The following is a 21,625-nucleotide window of genomic DNA, read 5'->3' as shown; positions in this document are numbered from 1 at the left end:
AATACACGGAGGTTAAATAACATGCTACTAAACACTGAGTGGGTCAACCGAGAAATGAAAGAAGACATCAAAAAACACATGGAGACAAATGAAAATGAAAACATGATGACCCAAAATCTTTGCGATACAGCAAAAGCTGTTCTAATAGGGAAGATTACAGCAATACAGACCTACCTCAAGAAACAGGAAAAAAATAAACAACCAAACTCCACACGTAAAGGAGCTTGAAAAAGAACAAACAAAGCCCAAAGCTAGTAGAAGGAAAGAAATAGATTAGAGCAGAAATAAATGAAATAGGGACTAAAAAAACAATAGAACAGATCATCAAAACCAGGAGCTGGTTCTTTGAATCAAATTTCATAAATCTAAAGCCAGATTCATTTAAAAAAAAAAAAAGACAGAGGGCTCAAAAAAATCAGAAGTGAAAGAGGAGGCAAAACAACTAATACCACATGAATACAAAAGATTAAAAGAGAATACTATGAAAAATTATAGGGCCAATAAATTGGACAACCTAGAAGAAATGAATAAATTCCTAGAAACATATAACTTTCCAAAACTGAATCACGAAGAAATAGAATATCTGAACAGATCAATTACTAGCAATGAAATTGAATCAATAATCAAACACACAGCCTAGGACTAGATGCTCTACAGTGAAATTTGACCAAACATTTAAAGAAGAGATAATATCTATTCTTTTCAAACTATTCCCCCCGCCACAAAAAAAGAAGAGAATGGAAAGCTTCCAAAGCCATTCTACAAGGCCAGCATTACCCTGATTCCAAAACCAGATAAAGACACTACAAAAAAAAGAAAACTACAAACCAATATCTCTGATGAACAGAGATGTAAAAATCCCCAACAAAATATTAGCAAACTGAATCCAACAATATGTTAAAAAAAATCATTCACCATGATCAAGTGGGATTGATACCAGGGATGCAAGGGTGGTTCAATATTCATATCAATGTGATACATCACATTAACAAGGGAAAGGAAAAAAACCATATGATCATTTCAAAGAAGTTTTATTTTTCTTATTCTTTTTTTTTTTTAAGATTTTATTCATTTATTTGACAGAGAGAGACACAGCAAGAGAGGGAACACAAGCAGGGGGAGTAGGAGAGGGAGAAGCAGGCTTCCGATGGAGTAGAGAGCCTGAGGCAGGGCTCCATCTCAGGACCCTGGGATCATGACCTGAGCCGAAGGCAGACGCTTAATGACTGAGCCACCCAGGTCTCCCCATATGATCATTTCAATAGATGCAGAAAAAGTATCTGACAAAGTTCAACATCCATTCATGATAAAAACCCTCAGCAAAGTAGGTTTAGAGGAATCATACCTCAACATAAGAAAGGCCATATATGAAAACCAACAGCTAACACCATACTCAATGGTGAAAAACTGAGAGCTTTTCCCCTAAGATCAGGAACAAAACAAGGATGTCTACTCTCAACACTTTTATTCAACATAGTACTGATAGTTCTAGCCACAGAAATTAGACAATGTGGGCACCTGGGTGGCTCAGTCAGTTAAGCATCTGCCCTTGGTTCAGGTCATGATCCCAGAGTCCTGGGATCGAGCCCCACGTCAGGTTCCCTGTTCAGCAGGGAGCCTGCTTATCCTTCTCCCTCTGCCACTCCCCCTGCTTGTACTCTCTGGCTCTATCTCTCTGTCAAATAAATAAATAAAATCATTAACAAAAGAAAAAAAAGAAATTAGACAATGAAAAGAAATAGATGGCATCTAAATTGGTAAGGAAGAAGTAAAATGGTCACTATTTGCAGATTACATGATAGTCTATATAGAAAACCCTCAAGACTCCACCAAAAACTACTAGAACCTATAAATGAATTCAGTAAAGTCACAGATACAAAATTAATATACAGAAATTAGTTGCCTTTCTATACACTAATAATAAAGTACCAGAAATATTAAGAAAATGATCCCATTGCCAAATTGCACCAAAATAAAATATCTGGGAATAAACTTAACCAAGGAGGTGAAAGACCTGTATTCCAAAACTATAAAACACTGATGAAGGGTACCTGGCTGACTCAGTCAGTAGAGGATGCAACTCTTGATCTCAGGGTCATGAGTTCAAGCCCCATACTGGGCACAGAACTTAATGAAAATAATAATAACATTATTATTATTAAAGAAAAAACACTGATGAAATAAATTGAAAACACAAACAAATGGAAAGATATTCTATGTTCATAGGTATGGTCAATTAATCTACAACAAATGAGGCAAGAATATACAATGGGAAAGACAGTCTCTTCAACAAATGGTGTTGGGAAAACTGGACAGCTATGTGCAAAAGAACAAAACTGGACCACTTTCTTACATCATATACAAAAATAAACTCAAAATGGATTAAAGACCTAAATGTGAGACCTGAAACAATAAAATTTCTGGAAGGAAACATAGGCAGTTATCTCTCTGACATCAGCCAAAGAAAAAATTTTCTAGATATGTCTCCTTTGGCAAGGGAAATAAAAGCAAAATTAAACTATTGGGACTACAACAAAATAAAAAGCTTTTTCTCATAGTGAAGGAAGCCATCAACAAAATGAAAAGTCAAACTACTAAACAGAAGATACTTGCAAATGACATATCCAATCAGGGATTAATATTCAAAATATATAAAGAAATTATACAACTCAACATCATAGAAACAATCCAATTAAAATATGGACAGAGGACACAAATAGACATTTTTCCAAAGAAGACTACAGATGGTCAACAGACACATGAAAAGATGCTCTTTATCACTAATCATCATGGAAATGCATATCAAAACCACAATGAGATACCACCTCACACCTGTCAGAATGGCTAAAATCAAAGCCACAAAAAAATAACAAGTTTTGGCAAGGATGTGGAGGAACAGGAATGCTCATGCATTGTTGGCAGGAATGCCAACTTTGAATAAAGCCACTGTGGAAAGCAGTATGGATATTCCTCCAAAATTTAAAAATAGAATTGCCATATGATACTGTAATTCTGCTACTGGGTATTTGCCCAAATAAAATGAAAACACTAATTCAAAAAGACACATGTGCCCCTATGTTTACTGTTGCATTTTTATAATAATCAAGTTATGGAAGCAACCCAAGTGTCCATCAATAGGTAAATGGGTAAGAAGATATGGTATATATATATACATATACACCACAATACTACCCAGCCATAAGAAAGAATGAATCTTGCCCTTTGCAAAAACAACATAGATGGATCTACAAACTATAATGCTAAGTGATCAGTAAGAGAAAGACAAATACCACATGATTTTACTCATATGTGGAATTTAAAAAACAAAACCAATGAACAAAAGAGAGAGAGAGATTTAAAAAAAATAGACTCAAACAGAGAACAAATTGGTGGTAACTGAAGGGGAATAGGTGGAGGGATGGGTGAAGTCGGTGAAAGGAATTAAGAATACACTTACCATAATAAGCACCAAGTAATACACAGAATTGTTGGAATCATTATATTGTACATCTGAAACTAATACAACACTGTATGCTAATTATACTTGAATAAAGAATGTATAAAAGTTTTAGAAAAAACAATCACAGAAAATCTTCAGAATTTAAGGTTAGGCAGAGTTCTTGAACTTGACACCAAAAGCACAATCCATAACAGGAAAAACTGATAAACTGAACTTCATCAAAATTTTAAACTTTTGCTTTGTGAAAAGACCTATTAAGAGGATAAAAAGAGAAGCTACAGACTAGAAGAAAATATTTGCAAATTACTGACAAAGGGTTATATATATACTTAACACCAATAACAAAAAATGGGCAATAGATGTGAAGAGACATTTTCTTTAAGAGGATATGCAGATGGGAGGAAAGCTAAGATGGTAGCATAGTAGGAGAACCCTAGGCAAGTCTTGCCCCTGGAACACAACTAGATAACTACCAAATCATTCTGAATACCCAAGAAATCAACTTGAGGACTGAAGAACAAACTGGTCAATTAGAGGGAGAGAAGAGGCCACAATAAGGAAGGTAGGAAGTGTGGAGATGTGGTTTGGGGGAGAAACAGACTGTGGGTGCTGCAGAGGGGAGGGAGCCCTGGTCATGGAGAAAGGCAGGGGAGAGTGGAGCACACAAGGATACACAAAAGAACATTTCCCTAAAGCCACTGGCTGGGAAAATGAAAGGAACTAATTTTCATGAGTTTTTGCAACCAGTAGGGCTCAAAGACTGGAGTGTAGATATCCGAAGGCTTGGCAGGGATAGAGCCCTAAGGGTACTGCCCTACTCCTGGAAAGAAGGCATGCAAGCAACCCGGGGACAGAGGGCACCATCTGAGGATTACCTAAAGCTCACAAGGAGAGACTGTTTGCTCTTCTTGGAACCATCTGTGAGAGGTGGGGGTCACAGAGATGCCTCTTCAGGGACAAAAGGGCTAGTGGGTACCATTTCCCTTCCCTGCCCCTCACCATAGGTATGGAGACACCTGCTGAGGGCATCTTGGCTCCAACACTGGCTGCCTAACCTGCTTGCTCCAAGTCCCACACCCCTGCACTCTGACATGACTGTCCTTCTCAGTCAAACCTGCCTCAGTCCCAGTGTAGTGAGACCCTCCACCACAAGTCCAGTGCAGCTCCCCACCACACCAGGTCCCTAAAGTTTGGAGTTTTAAGTCAGCAGGCTTGGCTGAGACAGAGTCTGTAGGGCACTGAGCTACTCCTGGAGAGAAGGCAGGCAAAGAACCTAGAGGCAGCCAGTGTGAAAATGACTATCTGAAAAATACCTGGGACAAACAGCAGGGAGATTATTCACTCTTCTAGGAGTGCTTCCCTGAGAGGAGCAAGCATAGAGACCCCTCTCCAGGGAAAAAGGAGCTGGCTGGCACCATTTCCCTCCCCCACCCTGCAGCATAAACCAACTTCAGTAAACAGCACAGTGCCAACACTGGCTTCCTAACCTGCTTACATTAAGTCCCACCCCACCCTACCTCCACACTCTGCTGGTATTGCTCTTCTTGGGCAAGTGTGCCTAAGAACCATCACAGTGGGCCCACTCCCTAGAGGACCAGCAAAACCCCCCGCCAAAACTACTTCTTCTGACCAGAGAGCTCTGCAAGGCTTCATCTCTAGTGGAAGTAGAATCAGGTCCCATTTAACAAGCAGAGCAGAGCATACCTAGTTAAAACTCACCACACTCTGGCAAAGTTCCAAACACTGCCCACTGCATGCCAGGAGAGTCCCTGCAGACAACTGACCTGAAAGACAGAGCAGCCAAAACACAACAGGAGAGCACAGGCAGCACACACCAGAGACACTCCCTGAAGTGCCAGGCCCTGGACACTCTTCATAAGAAGAAGACCTCTTCTTCATAAGGCCACTACTCTTAGGAGCCGGAAACATAACAGGCTTTTCTAACATAGAGAGGAAGACAGAGACTTAGACAAAATATCAAGGCAGAGTAATTCATCCAAAATGAAAGAAGAAGATAAGGTCACAGCTAGAGATCTAATCAAAACAGATATAAGGAATATGCCTGCTTGAAAATTTAAAGCAACAATCATAAGGATACTTGCTTGACTTGAGAAAAGCATGAAGACTTCAGGGAGGCCCTTACTGCAGAGATAAAAGAGTTAAAAAACAGTCAGAAATGAAAAATGCAATAACTGAGATTCAAAACAGACTGGATGTAATGACAATAAGGATGCAAGAAGTACAGGAACAAATCAAGGATATAGAAGATAGAATTATGGAAAATAATGAAGCTGAAAAAAGAGAGAAAGAATTACAGAACACGAGATAGACTTAGGGAACTCAATGATTCCATCAAATGTAATAACATTCGTATCATAGGAGTCCCAGAAGAAGAAGAGGAAAATTTGAGGAAATATCCAGCTGAAAACCTCCCTAATTGGGGAAAGGAAACTGACATCCAGATCCAGGAGACACAGAGAACACCGATCAAAATCAACAAAAGCAGGCCAACACCAAGACATACTGTAATGAAATTTGCAAAATATGGTGATAAAGAAAAAATTCTAAAAGCAGCAAGACAAAGGAAGTCCCTAATTTATAAGGGAAGACCCATAAGATTAGCTGAAGATCTCTCCACAGAAACTTAGCAAGCCAGAAGAGAGTGGCATGATATATTCAATGTGCTGGATGGAAAATGTGCAGCCAAGAATACTTTATCCAGCAAGGTTGTCATTCAGAATAGGAGAGAGAAATAATTTCCCAAACAAAAACTAAAGGAGTTCATGACCACTAAACCACCCCTGCAAGAAATATTAAAGGGTACTCTTTGAGTAGGAAAGAAGACCAAAAGCAACAAAGACTAGAAAGGAACAGAGAAAATCTCCAGAAACCATGACAAAACACATAATAAAATGGCACTAAATACATATCTATCAATAATTACTCTGAATGTAAATGGACTAAACACTCCAAAAGACATAGTGTGTCAGAATGGATACAAAAAATAAGACCCATCTTTATGCTGCCTATAAGAGACCATTTTAGACCTGATGACACGTGCATATTGAGAGTGAGAGGATAGAGAAACATTTATCAGGCAAATGGATGTCAAAAGAAAGCCAAGGTAGCAATACTTACATCAGACAAACTAGATTTTAAACTAACGACTGTACCAAGAGACGAAAAAGCGGATTATATCATAATAAAGGGCATTATCCAACAAGAATATCTAACAATTGTAATATTTACACTCCCACCATTGGAACACCCAAATACATAAAATAATTAATAACAAATATAAAGAAACTCATTGATACACAATAATAGGGGACTTTAACATCCCACTTACAGCAATGGACAGATCATCTAAGCAGAAGATCAACAAGGAAACAATGGCTTTGAATGACACACTGGACCAGGTGGAATTAACAGATTTATACAGAACATTTCATCCTAAAGCTGCAGAATACACATTCTTTTCAAGTGCACATGGGACATTCTCTAGAAGAGATCATATACTGGGTTAGGCCTCAACAAGTACAAAAAGATTTTGATCATACCATATATACTTTCTGATCACAATGCTATGAAACGTAAAGTCCACCACCAAAAAAAAAAAAAAAAAAAAAATTTTAGGAAAGACCACAAATTCATGGAGGTTAAACAATATGCTACTAAAGAATGAATGGGTCAACCAGGAAATCAAGGAAGAAATTAAAACACACATAGAAAGATAAGAAAATGAAAACATGACAGACCAAAACCTTGGGATGCGGCAAAAGCGGTCCTAATAGGAAAGTACATAGCAATACAAGCCTACCTTAAGAAACGAGAAAAATCTCAAACAACCTAACCTTACACCTAAGGGAGCTAGAAAAAGAACAACAAAGCCTAAGCCAGCAGAAGAAGGGAAATAATAAAGATGATACAGAAACTAAAAAAACAATAGAACAGATCCATGAAATCAGGACCTGGTTTATTTTTTGAAAAAAATAATAAAATTGATAAACGCTTCCCCAGACTTATCAAAAAGAAGAGAGAAAGGACCGAAACAAATAAAATCACAAATGAGAGATGAGAAATAACAACCAACACCATAATAATACAATTATAAGTAAACATTATGAAAAACTATATATACCAACAAATTGGACAACCTGGAAGAAATGGATAAATTCCTAGAAACATAAACTACCAAAACTAACACAGGAAGAAATAGAAAACTTGAATGGACCAATAACCAGCAGAGAAATTGAATCAGTAATCAAAAATCTCCCAACAAACAGAAGTCCAAGATCAGAAGTCTTCACAGATGAATTCTACCAAACATTTAAAGAAAAGTTAACACCTATTCTTCTCAAACTGTTCCAAAAAAATAGAAATGAAAGCTTCCAAGCTCATTCTATGAGGCCAGCATTACCCTGATTGCAAAACCAGACAAAGACTCCACTAAAAAAGATAATTACAGGCCAATATCCTTGATGAACATGGATGCAGACACTCAATAGAATATTAACAAATCGAATCCAACAATACACTGAAAAAAATCATTCACCACAATCAAATGGTGATTTATTCCTGGGCCACAAGAGTGGTTCAGTATTCACAAATCAATCAATGTGGTAAGCCACATTAATAAAAGAAAGGATAAGAACCACATGATCCTTTTAATAGATGCAGAAAAAGCACTTGACGAAATACAACATCCATTCATGATAAAAGCCATCAAAAAAGTAGGGATAGAGGGAACATACCTCAACATAATAAAGGCCATATATGAAAAATCCACAGCTAATATCATCCTCAATGGGGAAAAACTGAGAGCTTTTCCTCTATGGTCAGGAACAAGTTAGGGATGCCCACTCTCACCACTGTTATTTAACATAGTACTGGAAGTCCTAGCCTCACCAATCAGGCAACAAAAAAGAAATAAAAGGCATCCAAATCGGCAAGGAAGAAGTCAAACTTCCACTATTTGCAGATGACAAAATACTCCAAATAGAAAATCCAAAACAGTCCACCAAAAAATTGTTAGAATTGATACATGAATTCAGCAAAGTCACAGGATACAAAATCAACATAGAGAAATCTGTCGCATTTCTAGACACCAGTAATTAAGAAGCAACCTAGCCAAAGAGATAAAAGATCTGTATTCTGAGAAGTATAAAACACTAATGAAAGAACTTGAAGATGACACAAAGAAATGGAAAAACTTTCCATGCTCATGGATTGAAAGAACAAATATTGGGCGCCTGGGTGGCTCAGTTGGTTAAGCGACTGCCTTCGGCTCAGGTCATGATCCTGGAGTCCTGGGATCGAGTCCCACATCAGGCTCCCTGCTCAGCAGGGGGTCTGCTTCTCCCTCTGCCCTCTTCCCTCTCGTGTTCTCTGTCTCTCTCATTCTCTCTGTCTCAAATAAATAAATAAAATCTTTAAAAAAAAAAAAAAGAAAGAAAGAAAGAACAAATATTGTTAAAATGTCTATACTACCCAAAGCAATCTACACATTTATTTATTTTATTTTATTTCATTGCAAAAAGGTGGTTTTATTAAAGCATGGGGATAGGACCCATGGGCAGAAAGAGCTGCCACAATCTACACATTTAATGCCATCCCTATCAAAACACCACCAGCATTTTTCACAGAGCTAGAACAAATAATCCTAAAATTCGTGTGGAACCAGAAAAGACCCTGAATAGCCAAAGCAATCTTGAAAAAGAAAAAAAAAAAAAAAAAAAGCTGGGGGCATTATAATTCCATACCTCAAGTTATATTACAAAGCTATAGTGATCGAGACAACAGGGTACTGGCTCAAAAACAGGCACATAGATCAGTGGAACAGAATAGAAAGCCCAGAAATGGACCCTCAACTATATGGTCAAATAATCTTCAACAAAGCAGGAAAGAATATCCAATGGAAAAAAGACAGTCTCTTCAACAAATGGTGTTAGGAAAATTGGACAGCCACATGCAGAAGAATGAAAGTGGACCACTTTCTTACACCATACACAAAAATAAATTCAAAGTGGATTAAAGACCTAAATGTGAGAAAGGAAACCATTAAAATCCTAGAGAACACCACACAGGCAGCAACCTCTTTGACATCCACCATATTAAGTTCTTACTAGATATGTCTCCTGAGACAAGGGAAACAAAAACATAAATGAACTATTGGAACTTCATCAAGATCAAACTTCTGCATAGTGAAGGAAACAATCAACAAAACTAAAAGGCAAAAAAAAAAAAAAAAAGGCAACCTACCGAATGGGAGAAGATATTTGCAAATGACATATCTGATAAAGGGTTAGTATACAAAGTATATAAAGAACTTTTAAAATTCAACACCCAAAAAACAAAGAATCCAGTTTAAAAATGGGTGAAAGACATGAATAGATATTTTTCCAAAAAAGACATACAGTTGGCTAACACACACATGAAAAAATGCTCAACATCACTCACCATCATGGAAATACAAATCAAAATCACAATGAGATATCACCTCACACTTGTCAGAATGGCTAAAATCAGCAACACAAGAAACAACAAGTGTTGGTGAGGATGTAGAGAAAGGAGAAGCCTCTTGTACTGTTGGTGGGAATGCAAACTGGTGCAGCCATTCTGAAAAATAGTATGGAGGTTCCTAAAAAAGTTAAAAATAGAATTACCCTATGACCCAGCAATTGCGGTACTAGGTATTTACCCAAAGGACACAAAAATACTAATTCAAAGGAACACATGCACTCTGATGTTTATAGCAGCATTATCAACAATAGCCAAATTATGGTAGGAGCCCAAATGTCCATTGACTGATGTATGGATAATGAAGATGTGTGTGTGTGTGTGTGTGTGTGTGTCTCACACACAATGGAATATTACTCAACTTTCAAAAAGAGTGAAATCTCACCATTTGCAACGTGTGGATGGAGCTAGAGAGTATTATGCTAAGCGAAGTAAGTCAGTCAAAGAAAGACAAATACCATATGATTTCACTCATATGTGGAATTTAAGAAACAAAACAAATTAACATAGGGGTAAGAAAGAGAGAAAAACAAACCAAGAAACAGACTTTTAACTATAGAGAACAAACTCAGGGCTGCTGGAGGGGACGTTGGAGGATGGTTTAAATAGGTGATGGATAGTAAGGAGAGCAGTTATTGTGATGAGCTCTGGGTGGTTTATGTAAGTGATGAATCACTAAATTCTACACCTGAAACTAACATTATGCTTATGTTAACAAATTGGAATTTATTTTAAGATTTTATTTATTTATTTATTTATCAGAGAGGGGGAGAGAGAGAGAGAGCACAAGCAGGGGGAGTGGCAAGCAGAGGGAGAAGCAGGCTCCCCACAGAGCAGGGAGCCCAATGCGGGGCTCGATCCCAGGACCCCAGGATCATGACCTGAGCCGAAGGCAGACGCTTAAACTGACTGAGCCACCCAGGTGTCCCAACTAACTGGAATTTAAAAAAACTTGAAAAGAAGGGCGCCTGGGTGGCTCAGTTGGTTGGGCGACTGCCTTCGGCTCAGGTCATGATTCTGGAGTCCCAGGACCAAGTCCCACATCGGGCTCCCTGCTCGGCGGGGAGTCTGCTTCTCCCTCTGACCCTCCCCCCTCTCATGCTCTCTCTCTCTCTATCTCATTCTCTCAAATAAATAAATAAATAATCTTTAAAAAAAAACTTGGAAAGAAAAAAAACTATATCTTTGAATTATTTATACTATTATATATAATACAATAAGCTATGTAGAAATATAGAGAGGAAAATACAGTACTTTGGTTACTTGTAAAAAAAAAGAGAGAGAGAGAATATGCAGATGGAACATAAGTACAGGAAAAGATGTTCAACATCATTAGCCATTAGGGGAAAGCAAATTAACATCACAAGTTATCTCTGAACAACTAGTCCTTTCCTTAGGATGGAATGTTCTAGATCCAGATATCCACAAGCTTATAATTTACTTCCCTGAAGTCTCTGTTTGAAAGACGTCTCAGAAAGACCTTTTCTATCCCCTCCACACACCTACTAACCACCCCAAATCCTTAGTCACTCTTGATTCCCTTACCTTGCTTTATTTGCTTCATAGCACTTATCCCTGGCTGACACTATATATCCACTTGTTTATCCATTTGTTGTCTCCCCCATTAGAAAAAATTCCATAATGGCAGAGATCTTGCCTTCATCAAGTGCCTGTCACACAGTAGTCAATTAATAAATATTGTGAATAAATTACAACACACATTTACATGCTTGGAGGGTTCCATGATGAACTTCCTGAATTTTCAACCAAATGAACTTCCTGGATTTCAGACATCTCCTGCCTTGGACCCCGAAAATGCCTTCTTTATTGCTAAAACCATCTCATTCTTCTTATTTTCTTCTTCCTAGAAGAAGGGCAACTAACCCTACCCTGTTGATCCCAGCCACCCTACCACCCATCACTATCCCAGTGTGACCTGGTTATTAGAAGACAGAAAGAAAAGAAAAGAAAGGGGTCCTCAGGTGAGAATACCAGCTGGCAGTAGAGAGGAGAGAAGCTGTAGCCAGAAGTGTGGGAAAGTCCTGCCATGCTACTGAATACACACTAGTCTACATAACCTAAGATTTAGAAGCACCCTAATAAAGGTTGGTTAACTCAGGAGAAGTTAGATGTTTGGACTTGTTGACTTTTGCTTGGCAGTAAACATCAACCTAATCAGGAATTTGTCATTCAAATGTAATGAGTCTCTCCATTCCTCCTTCTTGGTTTTAGCTGACTTCAGAGAATTCTTAGCTTTTTCTAAAGGAGCCATAGTTTCCATTTAAATTATGGATCCCAAAGCCACAATGACCCAGAGTTCAGTGTTCTCACAACACAGAGACCACAAGCCACTTTAAATTTTTCAATATGAAAAAGATTCTGGGGATTGCCTGCACATTTCTTAAATAACAGATACCATGACAGAGTTGCAATATGTAAGCAATTATAGAAAAAGAATTTCTACCTTCAAACCTTCTTTTTTTAAATACACATTAAAAAAGAATTCCAAAAAATATATATAAAATATATAAAAATGTAACTATTAAACATAATTCTTTATCAAGAAATATAACTTAAATGTCTCTGGCATATTAAATTATTTAACTATTTCTTAGAAGATACATTTATCCCTTCATCTTCAGAAAAGAACCCTGCTTTATTTCACTCCCACCATCCACAAATTACTCATTAATTCTTTTTTCTAAATCTGTAACTGAGACCAGATGATCTTTAGAAGTCCCCAAAAAAGTTAAATATAGCAAGCTGTATGCTAAGAAGAGGTAGGTCTTCCTCCTATTCCATTTGCAATGTTACTTGAACAGTTTCTTGTGGTTTTTTTGGGGGGGAGGGGATTGTTTCTTTGTTTTTAAAGTAGTATCCATGCCCAGTGTGGGGCTTGAATTCACGACACTGAGATCAAGAGTCGGATGCTCTACCAACTGAGCCAGCCAGGCATCCCGAATAGTTTTTTTAAATATCAGTTTAGTTTATTTTTTGGTATCATATCAGGAGGAGATGCCCATAGTCTGTATCAGTGCCAAGGTCATTCACAACACTGCTATGTGATAACACACCCTCTTGTGTGCTGGCTCTTCACCTCAAGCTCAACATTAAATACACTTTACATAATGTTCACATACAAGTTCAGTCATTCTATCTGTAGGTAAATTTAAAATCAGACTAGTACCTCTGGCTCTGCTCTAAGAAAAATTACCTTTATTCCCTCTGAAAATGTTGTCTCTAATAGTAATATTTAATTGGTACTTGGAAACTAAGGAAAGAGGAGAAAAATGTATGGCTATTAAGAAGTGATTTAACAATTTTTGACTTAAAGGGTCTAGTTAGTGACTTTGATATACATCAATTATCAGGTTACTCGACATTGTGAAATTCAACAACAAATTGGCTCATCATTGTTTAGGTTGAAACCACTGTGGCATTTGTCTCTTAAGATCTACCCCATTTATTTCATTGTTGGATAGTCTAGGAAAAAAAACCCCACCTCCAAAATAAAAACTAACAAGAAAACTGGACTTAAATATTGCTTTTTATAAACTAGGATACCCACTATTTCTGAATTATGATTTATTTATACATTCATTCAAGTAAGCATGTATCAGAGTCATGATATAGCGGAAAAGAAATTTGCCCTGGAATTAAAAAATAATTTGTTAAATGACCCAATTCAATCACTTAGGGAAAGTTTGGCTAAGGGCAAGTTACTTAAGTACATTTTAAAATACTTCTCATAATGCCTAACAAAATTCAGGCACTCTGTGTTACCTTCCTTCCTTCTCACTGACCTAGACAATGAGGTAAATTTGGAGTAAAGTACAAAGAAGAAACTTAAGTTTCTTTCTTCTTTCAGAAGAAGTAAGATAGATTAGATAGATATCAATCAACAATACTAGACAGTGGCTTAAGTGCTAAAGTGAAGTAGATAAGGCTTTTCATGGATTGACATAATCATTTTTAAACTTGGTCTCAATCTATTATTAAGACTTATTCAAGCATTTATTCATTGTTTTATTCAATTTAATAACACCTCTTAAGAGTTCCAGGCACAGGGTGCCTGGGTGGCTCAGATGGTTAAGCGTCTGCCTTCGGCTCAGGTCATGATCCCAGGATCCTGGGATCGAGTCCCGCATTGGGCTCCCTGCTCCTTGGGGAGCCTGCTTCTCCCTCTGTCTCTGCCTCTCTCTCTCTGTCTCTCATGAATAAATTAATAAAATCTTAAAAAAAAAAAAAAAAAGTTCCAGGCACAGTTACTACCTTCAAGGAATTTACAATCTACAAGGGGAGACAGAACATGAAACAAATAATTACAGTGCGGGGTTTGGGCATTTTTTTAAAGATGTTATTTATTTATTTGATAGAGAGAGCACAAGCAGGGGGAGCAGCAGGCAGAGGGAGAAGGAGAAGCAGACTCCCTGCTGAGCAGGGAGCCCAATGCAGGGCTCCATCTTAGGACCCTGGGATCATGACCTGAGCCAAAGGCAGACACTTAACCAACTGAGCCATCCAGGCACCCCAGGTTTTGGCATTTTAATAAGAAGTTTTAAAGGAAAGGATGGTTCATTGAAGAGGGAAGACAATGTAGAGGGAGAAAAGCATTGCAGAGATTCCAAAATAAGAGACAGCTACTTTCCTTCCCAGGAGCACAGAATCCCATCTTAAGTTAGCTTAAGAAGGAAACGGTGATTTTATTTAAATCTAATCTCTATTTATTTTTAATAGGAAATACATTCACAGGATTGGAAATTCAAAGCACACAAACTGGTATACAGAGTAGAACATGTCCCTCCTTCCTCTGTCTTTATTCATTTCACTAACTTCTCAGGGTACCCCCAGACTGCAGCATCCCTCTACAGAGGAAGCCAATATCACCAGTTCCTTATACATTTTTTCAGATATATATATGTAAAATATATATATGGATATTTCCAGTGTATCAAAAGCAAATGTGTGTATTTCACCCTTTTGTACAAATAGGCATGTTATACCCCACTTTTTTCATTTAAAATATGTCATCAAGCTCACTGCTTATCAGTATATAAACAACTTCATTCTTCATTCTATTTCAATAGATATTTGAAATTTCATCACATTAGTGTAACACAATTTACTGAACTGACACTGCAATTATTTCCATTTGCAATTACAAATTAGTGATGAATGAATATATCATTCTACATGTGTGCAGAATACATCCATGAAAGAAGTCCCACAAGTAGAATCGCCTGGCCAATTTTGCTCTGTTTTGCTAACATAATGAGAGCATTTCATATATTCAATAATTAGAATCTAGACATCTGCAAACTAATCTCTCCTATGCTCGGGTTTGGCTTCACCCTCTCTTAATTCAGCAGCCTCATTCCACACACGGATCCTGCCCTTATCACTCAACAAATATCCCTTGAGTGCCAGGCATTGTTCTAGGCACTGGGGACATCACAGTGAATAAAACAGACAAATCTCCCTCCTCTGAGGGAACTTTCTAACGGAGAGTTTTCTCTATTGCCCCCTAGGAAAGGAAGACACAAAAATAGAACATAGAGGCGCCTGGGTGGCTCAGTAAGTTAAGCAATCTGCCTTTGGCTCAGGTCATGATCTCAGGGTCCTGGGATTTGAGCCCCGCATCAGGCTCCCTGCTCAGCCCCCTCCTTCCCACTCATGCTCTCTCTCACTATCTCTGTCTCTCTCAATAAATAAATAAAACATTAAAAAAATACAATATAAGTAAGTATATGTATATTAGAGAGTGCTAAGGAGAAAAACAATAAAACAGGGGAATGAAATAGGAAGGGCTAGAAGTGCTAAGATGGAAGAAAGACCTGAAGGCATATGGGGAGCTTTGGGAGAAGTGGGCACGTGGGTGCTGGGTTCAGCCAGAGTCAGGGGCAGCAAGCCGGACGTAGCAAATGCAGCTGGGGCATTAGGTGTAGGGCACTTAAGGAACTGAAAGAGTAATAGATTAGAGAGAGTGGAGCTGGAGCAGAGAATAGAAACCCATTTCAACAGAAGGAACACATAAGAACAGAAAAGATTCTGCTTCCTTCTTGAACACAAGATTCCACGTAATCCAGGGACCAATGGACAAGGACTGGAAAGCCAAGTTATAATTCATTTAAAGTTATCAATTTCTCATTTGCATTGGCAGTAACTTTAATTGCTAGGATTATGCACAGCCTTTTATAAAAATTATATTAGCAGTAAATTTTGATTATCAAGGATTATATCATAGTTAGAGACTTGCTTTCTAAAGATTATCCCATTGCAGGCACATTGCCTATTGCCAAGCACCCATCTGTTTTCATTTTAGTACTAATTTTTTTATCCTCATACTGCTTTCCCTGAGAAGTTTTGGGGGGTGGTGTAGGAGGTAGTAGTGGTTGTTATTATCTTGATGGAAGTACAGTTTATACTACAAAAGCTGTAATTCATTTCAATTCCCCTTTTACAGAGAAATTGATTGGCAGTGAGGTGGTCTTTCTTATACCCCATCCTATCAGGCCCTGATCATTCTTGTTTCCATACCTATGCTCATGTTAGCCCTTTTCTTTTTCTAAATTCTTCAAGACATAATTAAGTCAAGCATCACCACTTCCACAAGGCCCACATTGATCTACAAAGGCCATGTGGACCTGATACTTTGTAGAATTTATAGTCTGTAACAGACACCTGAGTCTTGAGTCCATGTAATTTCTATTGTGTTTTACTTGAACCCGTGTGTAAAAAGAACTACCCCAATAAGAAAAGTAGTCGCTGAAGGCAAAAATGATACTTTTTATTATTTTATGTCCTTCATACTACTTAGTCCAGAGAAGGCTCATAGTAAGTCCTTGATAAGTAATTTTTGAATGGCCCTCTGAACAGCTACAAATATCTCCAATTACAATTACTTCCGGGTTTGTATAGCTGCAAGCTCAAGGCCTATGTTTTAGTATATGTGCTACCCAAGTGAGCACATGACCTATGTTTTTACTGTGTGTATAAGTATACAAAAAAGAAAGGGTGCAGAACTTTCCATTTTCATCCCACACTGGCCCATACACCCCGAGCATGCAATAAATGTTATGAACTACCTAAAAAAAAAAAAAAAAAAGCTGAAAAATTCAAGAGATGAAAACTAATTCCAGATATTTTAGGAAATTCCAAATATATCTGTTACTATTAAGATTTGAAACTATAATGGAAAAGATCCTGTTTTGTTTAAAAATTAAAAACAGAGAGATAAGGGAAACAGATACTCAGATACCTTTTCACCTTTTTTTTTCCTCATAAGAATTACTGATGAAGGACAAAGTAGAGGAGATAACTACTGCTAGCTTTTTATTGTCATGGTTCTGGAGAAATGTTTTTCTATTTTTGAAACTCTGCATAACATGAAGTATACCATCTTCTTTTTCTGACTTCTCTAAGCATGTGAATAGTATATACAGAAATAAAAACTTCTCTCATTGATGTCCCAGAGCATATTGTTTACATTCAGAAAGATGGCACTGGTTCATAGCTTTGTGGGCGATTATTTAGTCATGTGAAAAAGCCCACTGGGAAAAAGAAATTGAGTAAGCCTGGATTCCATGTGAAACCATTTGTGGAATGGAGACGTATAAATTGACCCACTTAATCGATCCTCAGAACAAACTTATATTACATCCAAATGACATCTCTATAAATGACACTTCCATACTTTTTGGCTTATTGTTGTTTAATGGGTATCATTATTTCAAAGTAAGGAGGGAAAATGCTTTTTTCTAAATGTTATCCACTGTGAATTTTTCAACCAGGCCAACTCTTCATTGCTTCCTTCCTACAGAAATAGTTGGCCTCAGAGAAAAAGAAAAGAGGGAGAAGGATGAGAGAAGAAAAAGAACCTGTATATCTTACTTGGATTGTGCAAGACAGCCTGGTGCAACCATACTCTGATTTTTCTCCTCATTCTGGAGTGCCGTAAGCTCCACCATGTTAACCATCACGTCATTGGTGTGGCCTGGAAGCTGGGGAAGCACTGAAATGATCTTCTCTACCAAGTTGTCTCCGTGATGTCCAACTGCTCCTGTTTAAGCAGAAAAGATAATATAAACTCAAAAAATGGGAGGAAAAAAAATCTGGATTAATGTTTTATAATGGCCCTTCTATCAAGAGTAATATATATATTTTGTTTCTGTCATATAAATCAATAACACAAGCCTAGCATTTTACCCTCTGTAATAACACTAATCAAGCTCACAATTACCTAGTAAACCTATGCCTTGTGCATTGACTTAATGCTCTATGAGGGCAGATGCTGTGTCTGCTCTAGTTACTACTATATTCCTAGCACCTAGCACAGTGCCTATATATGGTAGGTATCAATAAAAATTTAATATATAAATAAATAATCAGCATATAGTCAGCCAGGAAAATAGTGTCATTGGAAGACACTATTGTAAGATTTTATGGCCAAACTTTATTTTACTGATGAAGTCATTAAGACCCAGAAGGGCTTAGAGACCTGACCCAAGATTAGCAAATCTCCCCTCTGCTAGAACCTTATCTTCAAAATGGCAACTGTTTATCTAGTTCACCCTGAACCCAGCATGTCTAGAAGGCAACTTGGCAGCTAGCAGACCCTCACTAAATATTTGTTAGATTATGGGAAAACTAAATGAACGAATGATAACAGCTTGTAATGATAGAAACATTTACAGAGTACTTTCTGTGTACCAGGCACTGTTTTAGGTACTTCACATGTATTAACTCTTTTAATAACAAATGACTTAGAACCTCAAACTGAAATTCAAGATTAATGACACAGTGTAATGTTTTCCATGAAACCAAGTTATCTTTCCAAAAGCCGTCATTGCTTGGAAGACCTCCTTCCAACAATGGGTGGGACTTGGCACATCTTGTTTTAATCCCACCACTCTAAATCAACCTTTTGTTTCCTGATGTCTCTCTGTCTCTAGCTGTTGTTTTTGCCATGTCACATAATTGGACAGAACTAGGTACAAAACACCAAATCAGGACTCCAAGGAATCCTTGTCACCGCCACCACCATCTTTGTCACAATAGCTAACATTTATCGAAAGCTTGTGATGAAGCAGGTATTATGTTTCATATTGCACATTTATTACCCACTTAATTCTTACAACAACCCTAATAGATGGGTATTATTATGCTCACTTGGAATAAAAGATTCAGTTTAAGTTACTTGCTCAGGATTGTATAACTTTGTAAATTACAGAGCAAGAATTCAAACTCAAAAGGCAGAAACTGCCAAAACCACACTATTAACAACAACAACATAAATCAGGCCCATTAGAGTGACTTAAGACAGAGCCAACAGGGCCACCTGGGTGGCTCAGTCAGTTAAGTGTCTGCTATCAGCTCAGGTCATGATCTCAGGGTCCTGAGATGGAGTCCCACATCAGGCTCCCTGCTCAGTGGGGAGTCTGCTTCTCTCTCTGCCCCCCCACGCATGCTCGTTCTCCCTCTCTCACAAAAATAAAATATTTAAAAATTAATTAATTAATTATAAAAAAAAGACAGAGCCAACATGAGTGCATCTAAGATGACTTCTATTAAAAGCTGTAATCATCAAAACAGTATGGTACTGGCACAAAAACAGACACATAGATCAATGGAATAGAACAGAGAGCCCAGAAATGGACCCTCAACTCTATGGTCAAGTAATCTTCAATAAAGCAGGAAAGAATGTCCAATGGAAAAAAGACAGTCTCTTAAACAAATGGTGGGATAATTGGACAGCCACATGCAGAAGAATGAAACTGGACCATTTCCTTACACCACACACAAAAATAGACTCAAAATGGTTGAAAGACCTAAATGTGACACAGGAGTCCACCAAAATCCTAAAGGAGAACACAGGCAGCAACCTCTTCGACCTCAGCCGTGGCAACTTCTTCCAAGAAACATTGCCAAAGGCAAGGGAAGCAAGGGCAAAAATGAACTATTGGGACTTCATCAAGATAAAAAGCTTTTGCACAGCAAAAGAAACAGTCAACAAAACCAAAAGACAACCAACAGAATGGCAGAAGATATTTACAAATGACAGATCAGATAAAGGGCTAGTATCCAAAATCTATAAAGAACTTATCAAACTCAACACCCAAAGAACAAATGATCCAATCAAGAAATGGGCAAAAGACATGAACAGACATTTTTCCAAAGAAGACATCCAAATGGCCAACAGACACATGAAAAAGTGCTCAACATCACTCGGCATCAGGGAAATCCAAATCAAAACCTCAGTGAGATACCACCTCACACCAGTCAGAATGGCTAAAATTAACAAGTCAGGAAACAACAGATGTTGGCGGGGATGCGGAGAAAGGGGAACCCTCCTACACTGTTGGTGGGAATGCAAGCTGGTGCAGCCACTCTGGAAAACAGTATGGAGGTTCCTCAAAAAGTTGAAAATAGAGCTACCATACGATCCAGCAATTGCACTACTGGGTATTTACCCCAAAGATACAAATGTAGTGATACAAAGGGGTATGTGCACCCCAATGTTTATAGCAGCAATGTCCACAATAGCCAAACTATAGAAAGAGTCAAGATGTCCATCGACAGATGAATGGATAAAGAAGATGTGATACACACACACACACACACACACACAGGAATATTATGCAGCCATCAAAAGGAATGAGATCTTGCCATTTGCAATGACGTGGATGGAACTGGAGGGTCTTATGCTGAGCGAAATAAGTCAATCAGAGAAAGACATGTATCATATGATCTCACTGATATGAGGAATTCTTAATCTGAGGAAACAAACTGAGGGTTGCTGGAGTGGTGGGGGGTGGGAGGGATGGGGTGGCTGGGTGATAGACACTGGGGAGGGTATGTGCTATGGTGAATTGTGTAAGACTGATGAATCACAGACCTGTACCTCTGAAACAAATAATACATTATATGTTAAAAAAAAAAAAAAAGATAGTAGGAAGGAAGAAATGAAGGGGGGGAAATTGGTGGGGGAGATGAACCACGAGAGACTATGGACTCTGAGAAATAAACTGAGGGTTCTAGAGGGGAAGGGGTGGGGGGATAGGCTAGCCTGGTGATGGGTATTAAAGAGGGTACATACTGAATGGAGCACTGGGTATTATACGCAAACAATGAATCATGGAACACTACATCAAAAATTAACGATGTAAGATATGGTGATTAACATAACATAATAAAATTAAAAAAAAAGATGATTCTAATGGTAAAGATGAAAGAGTTCTTGTACCACTAGTAGAATATTCATTTATTAGGCCTGGAAGGAACCACATCTTATTTCTGCTGTGTATGGTTTATGGTTGTCTCTTCAGCACTCAGACTTGTAAGCTACTCTTCAAATACTTGCTGAATGAAAGCCTAGTGACTATAAGTATCCTGAGACCCAAATGGGGGTCAGAAGTCCCTAAGGGAATTATATCTTTAGGCTTGGAATGGAGATACTGGGATTACCTCATAGCATCATGAATTTCTCTCTCCACCAGTTCCTTCATCATGCACTAAAAATTTTCATAAATATCCACTCATCACTAAAATAATGTTTCTTTGAACTTGGTGTGCAAATTCTGAAACCCTTCTTAGTTTTCGACTGCTATTTTTTGACACATGGTACATACAAGTGGTCTATAAATGTTA

General features: G+C 37.9%; 1 protein-coding gene across 1 annotated transcript in view; it reads right to left on the bottom strand.

Moving 5' to 3' along the window:
• Positions 1–21,625, bottom strand: part of SCFD2 (sec1 family domain containing 2) — a 432,834-nt gene that overhangs the window by 391,449 nt on the left and 19,760 nt on the right. Inside the window, exon 2 of the mRNA XM_035004995.1 lies at positions 17,870–18,038. Coding sequence (XP_034860886.1) covers positions 17,870–18,038 — 169 coding nt within the window. The remainder of the gene's footprint in view (positions 1–17,869; positions 18,039–21,625) is intronic.

This window comes from Mirounga leonina, unplaced genomic scaffold (assembly GCF_011800145.1).
Source record: "Mirounga leonina isolate KUSES-001 unplaced genomic scaffold, KU_Mleo_1.0 Mir_129, whole genome shotgun sequence".
In the NCBI taxonomy this organism is placed as follows: Eukaryota; Metazoa; Chordata; class Mammalia; order Carnivora; family Phocidae; genus Mirounga; species Mirounga leonina.
Note: the sequence above shows the minus strand (reverse complement) of the source record. Positions and strands in the feature narration are given on the sequence as shown.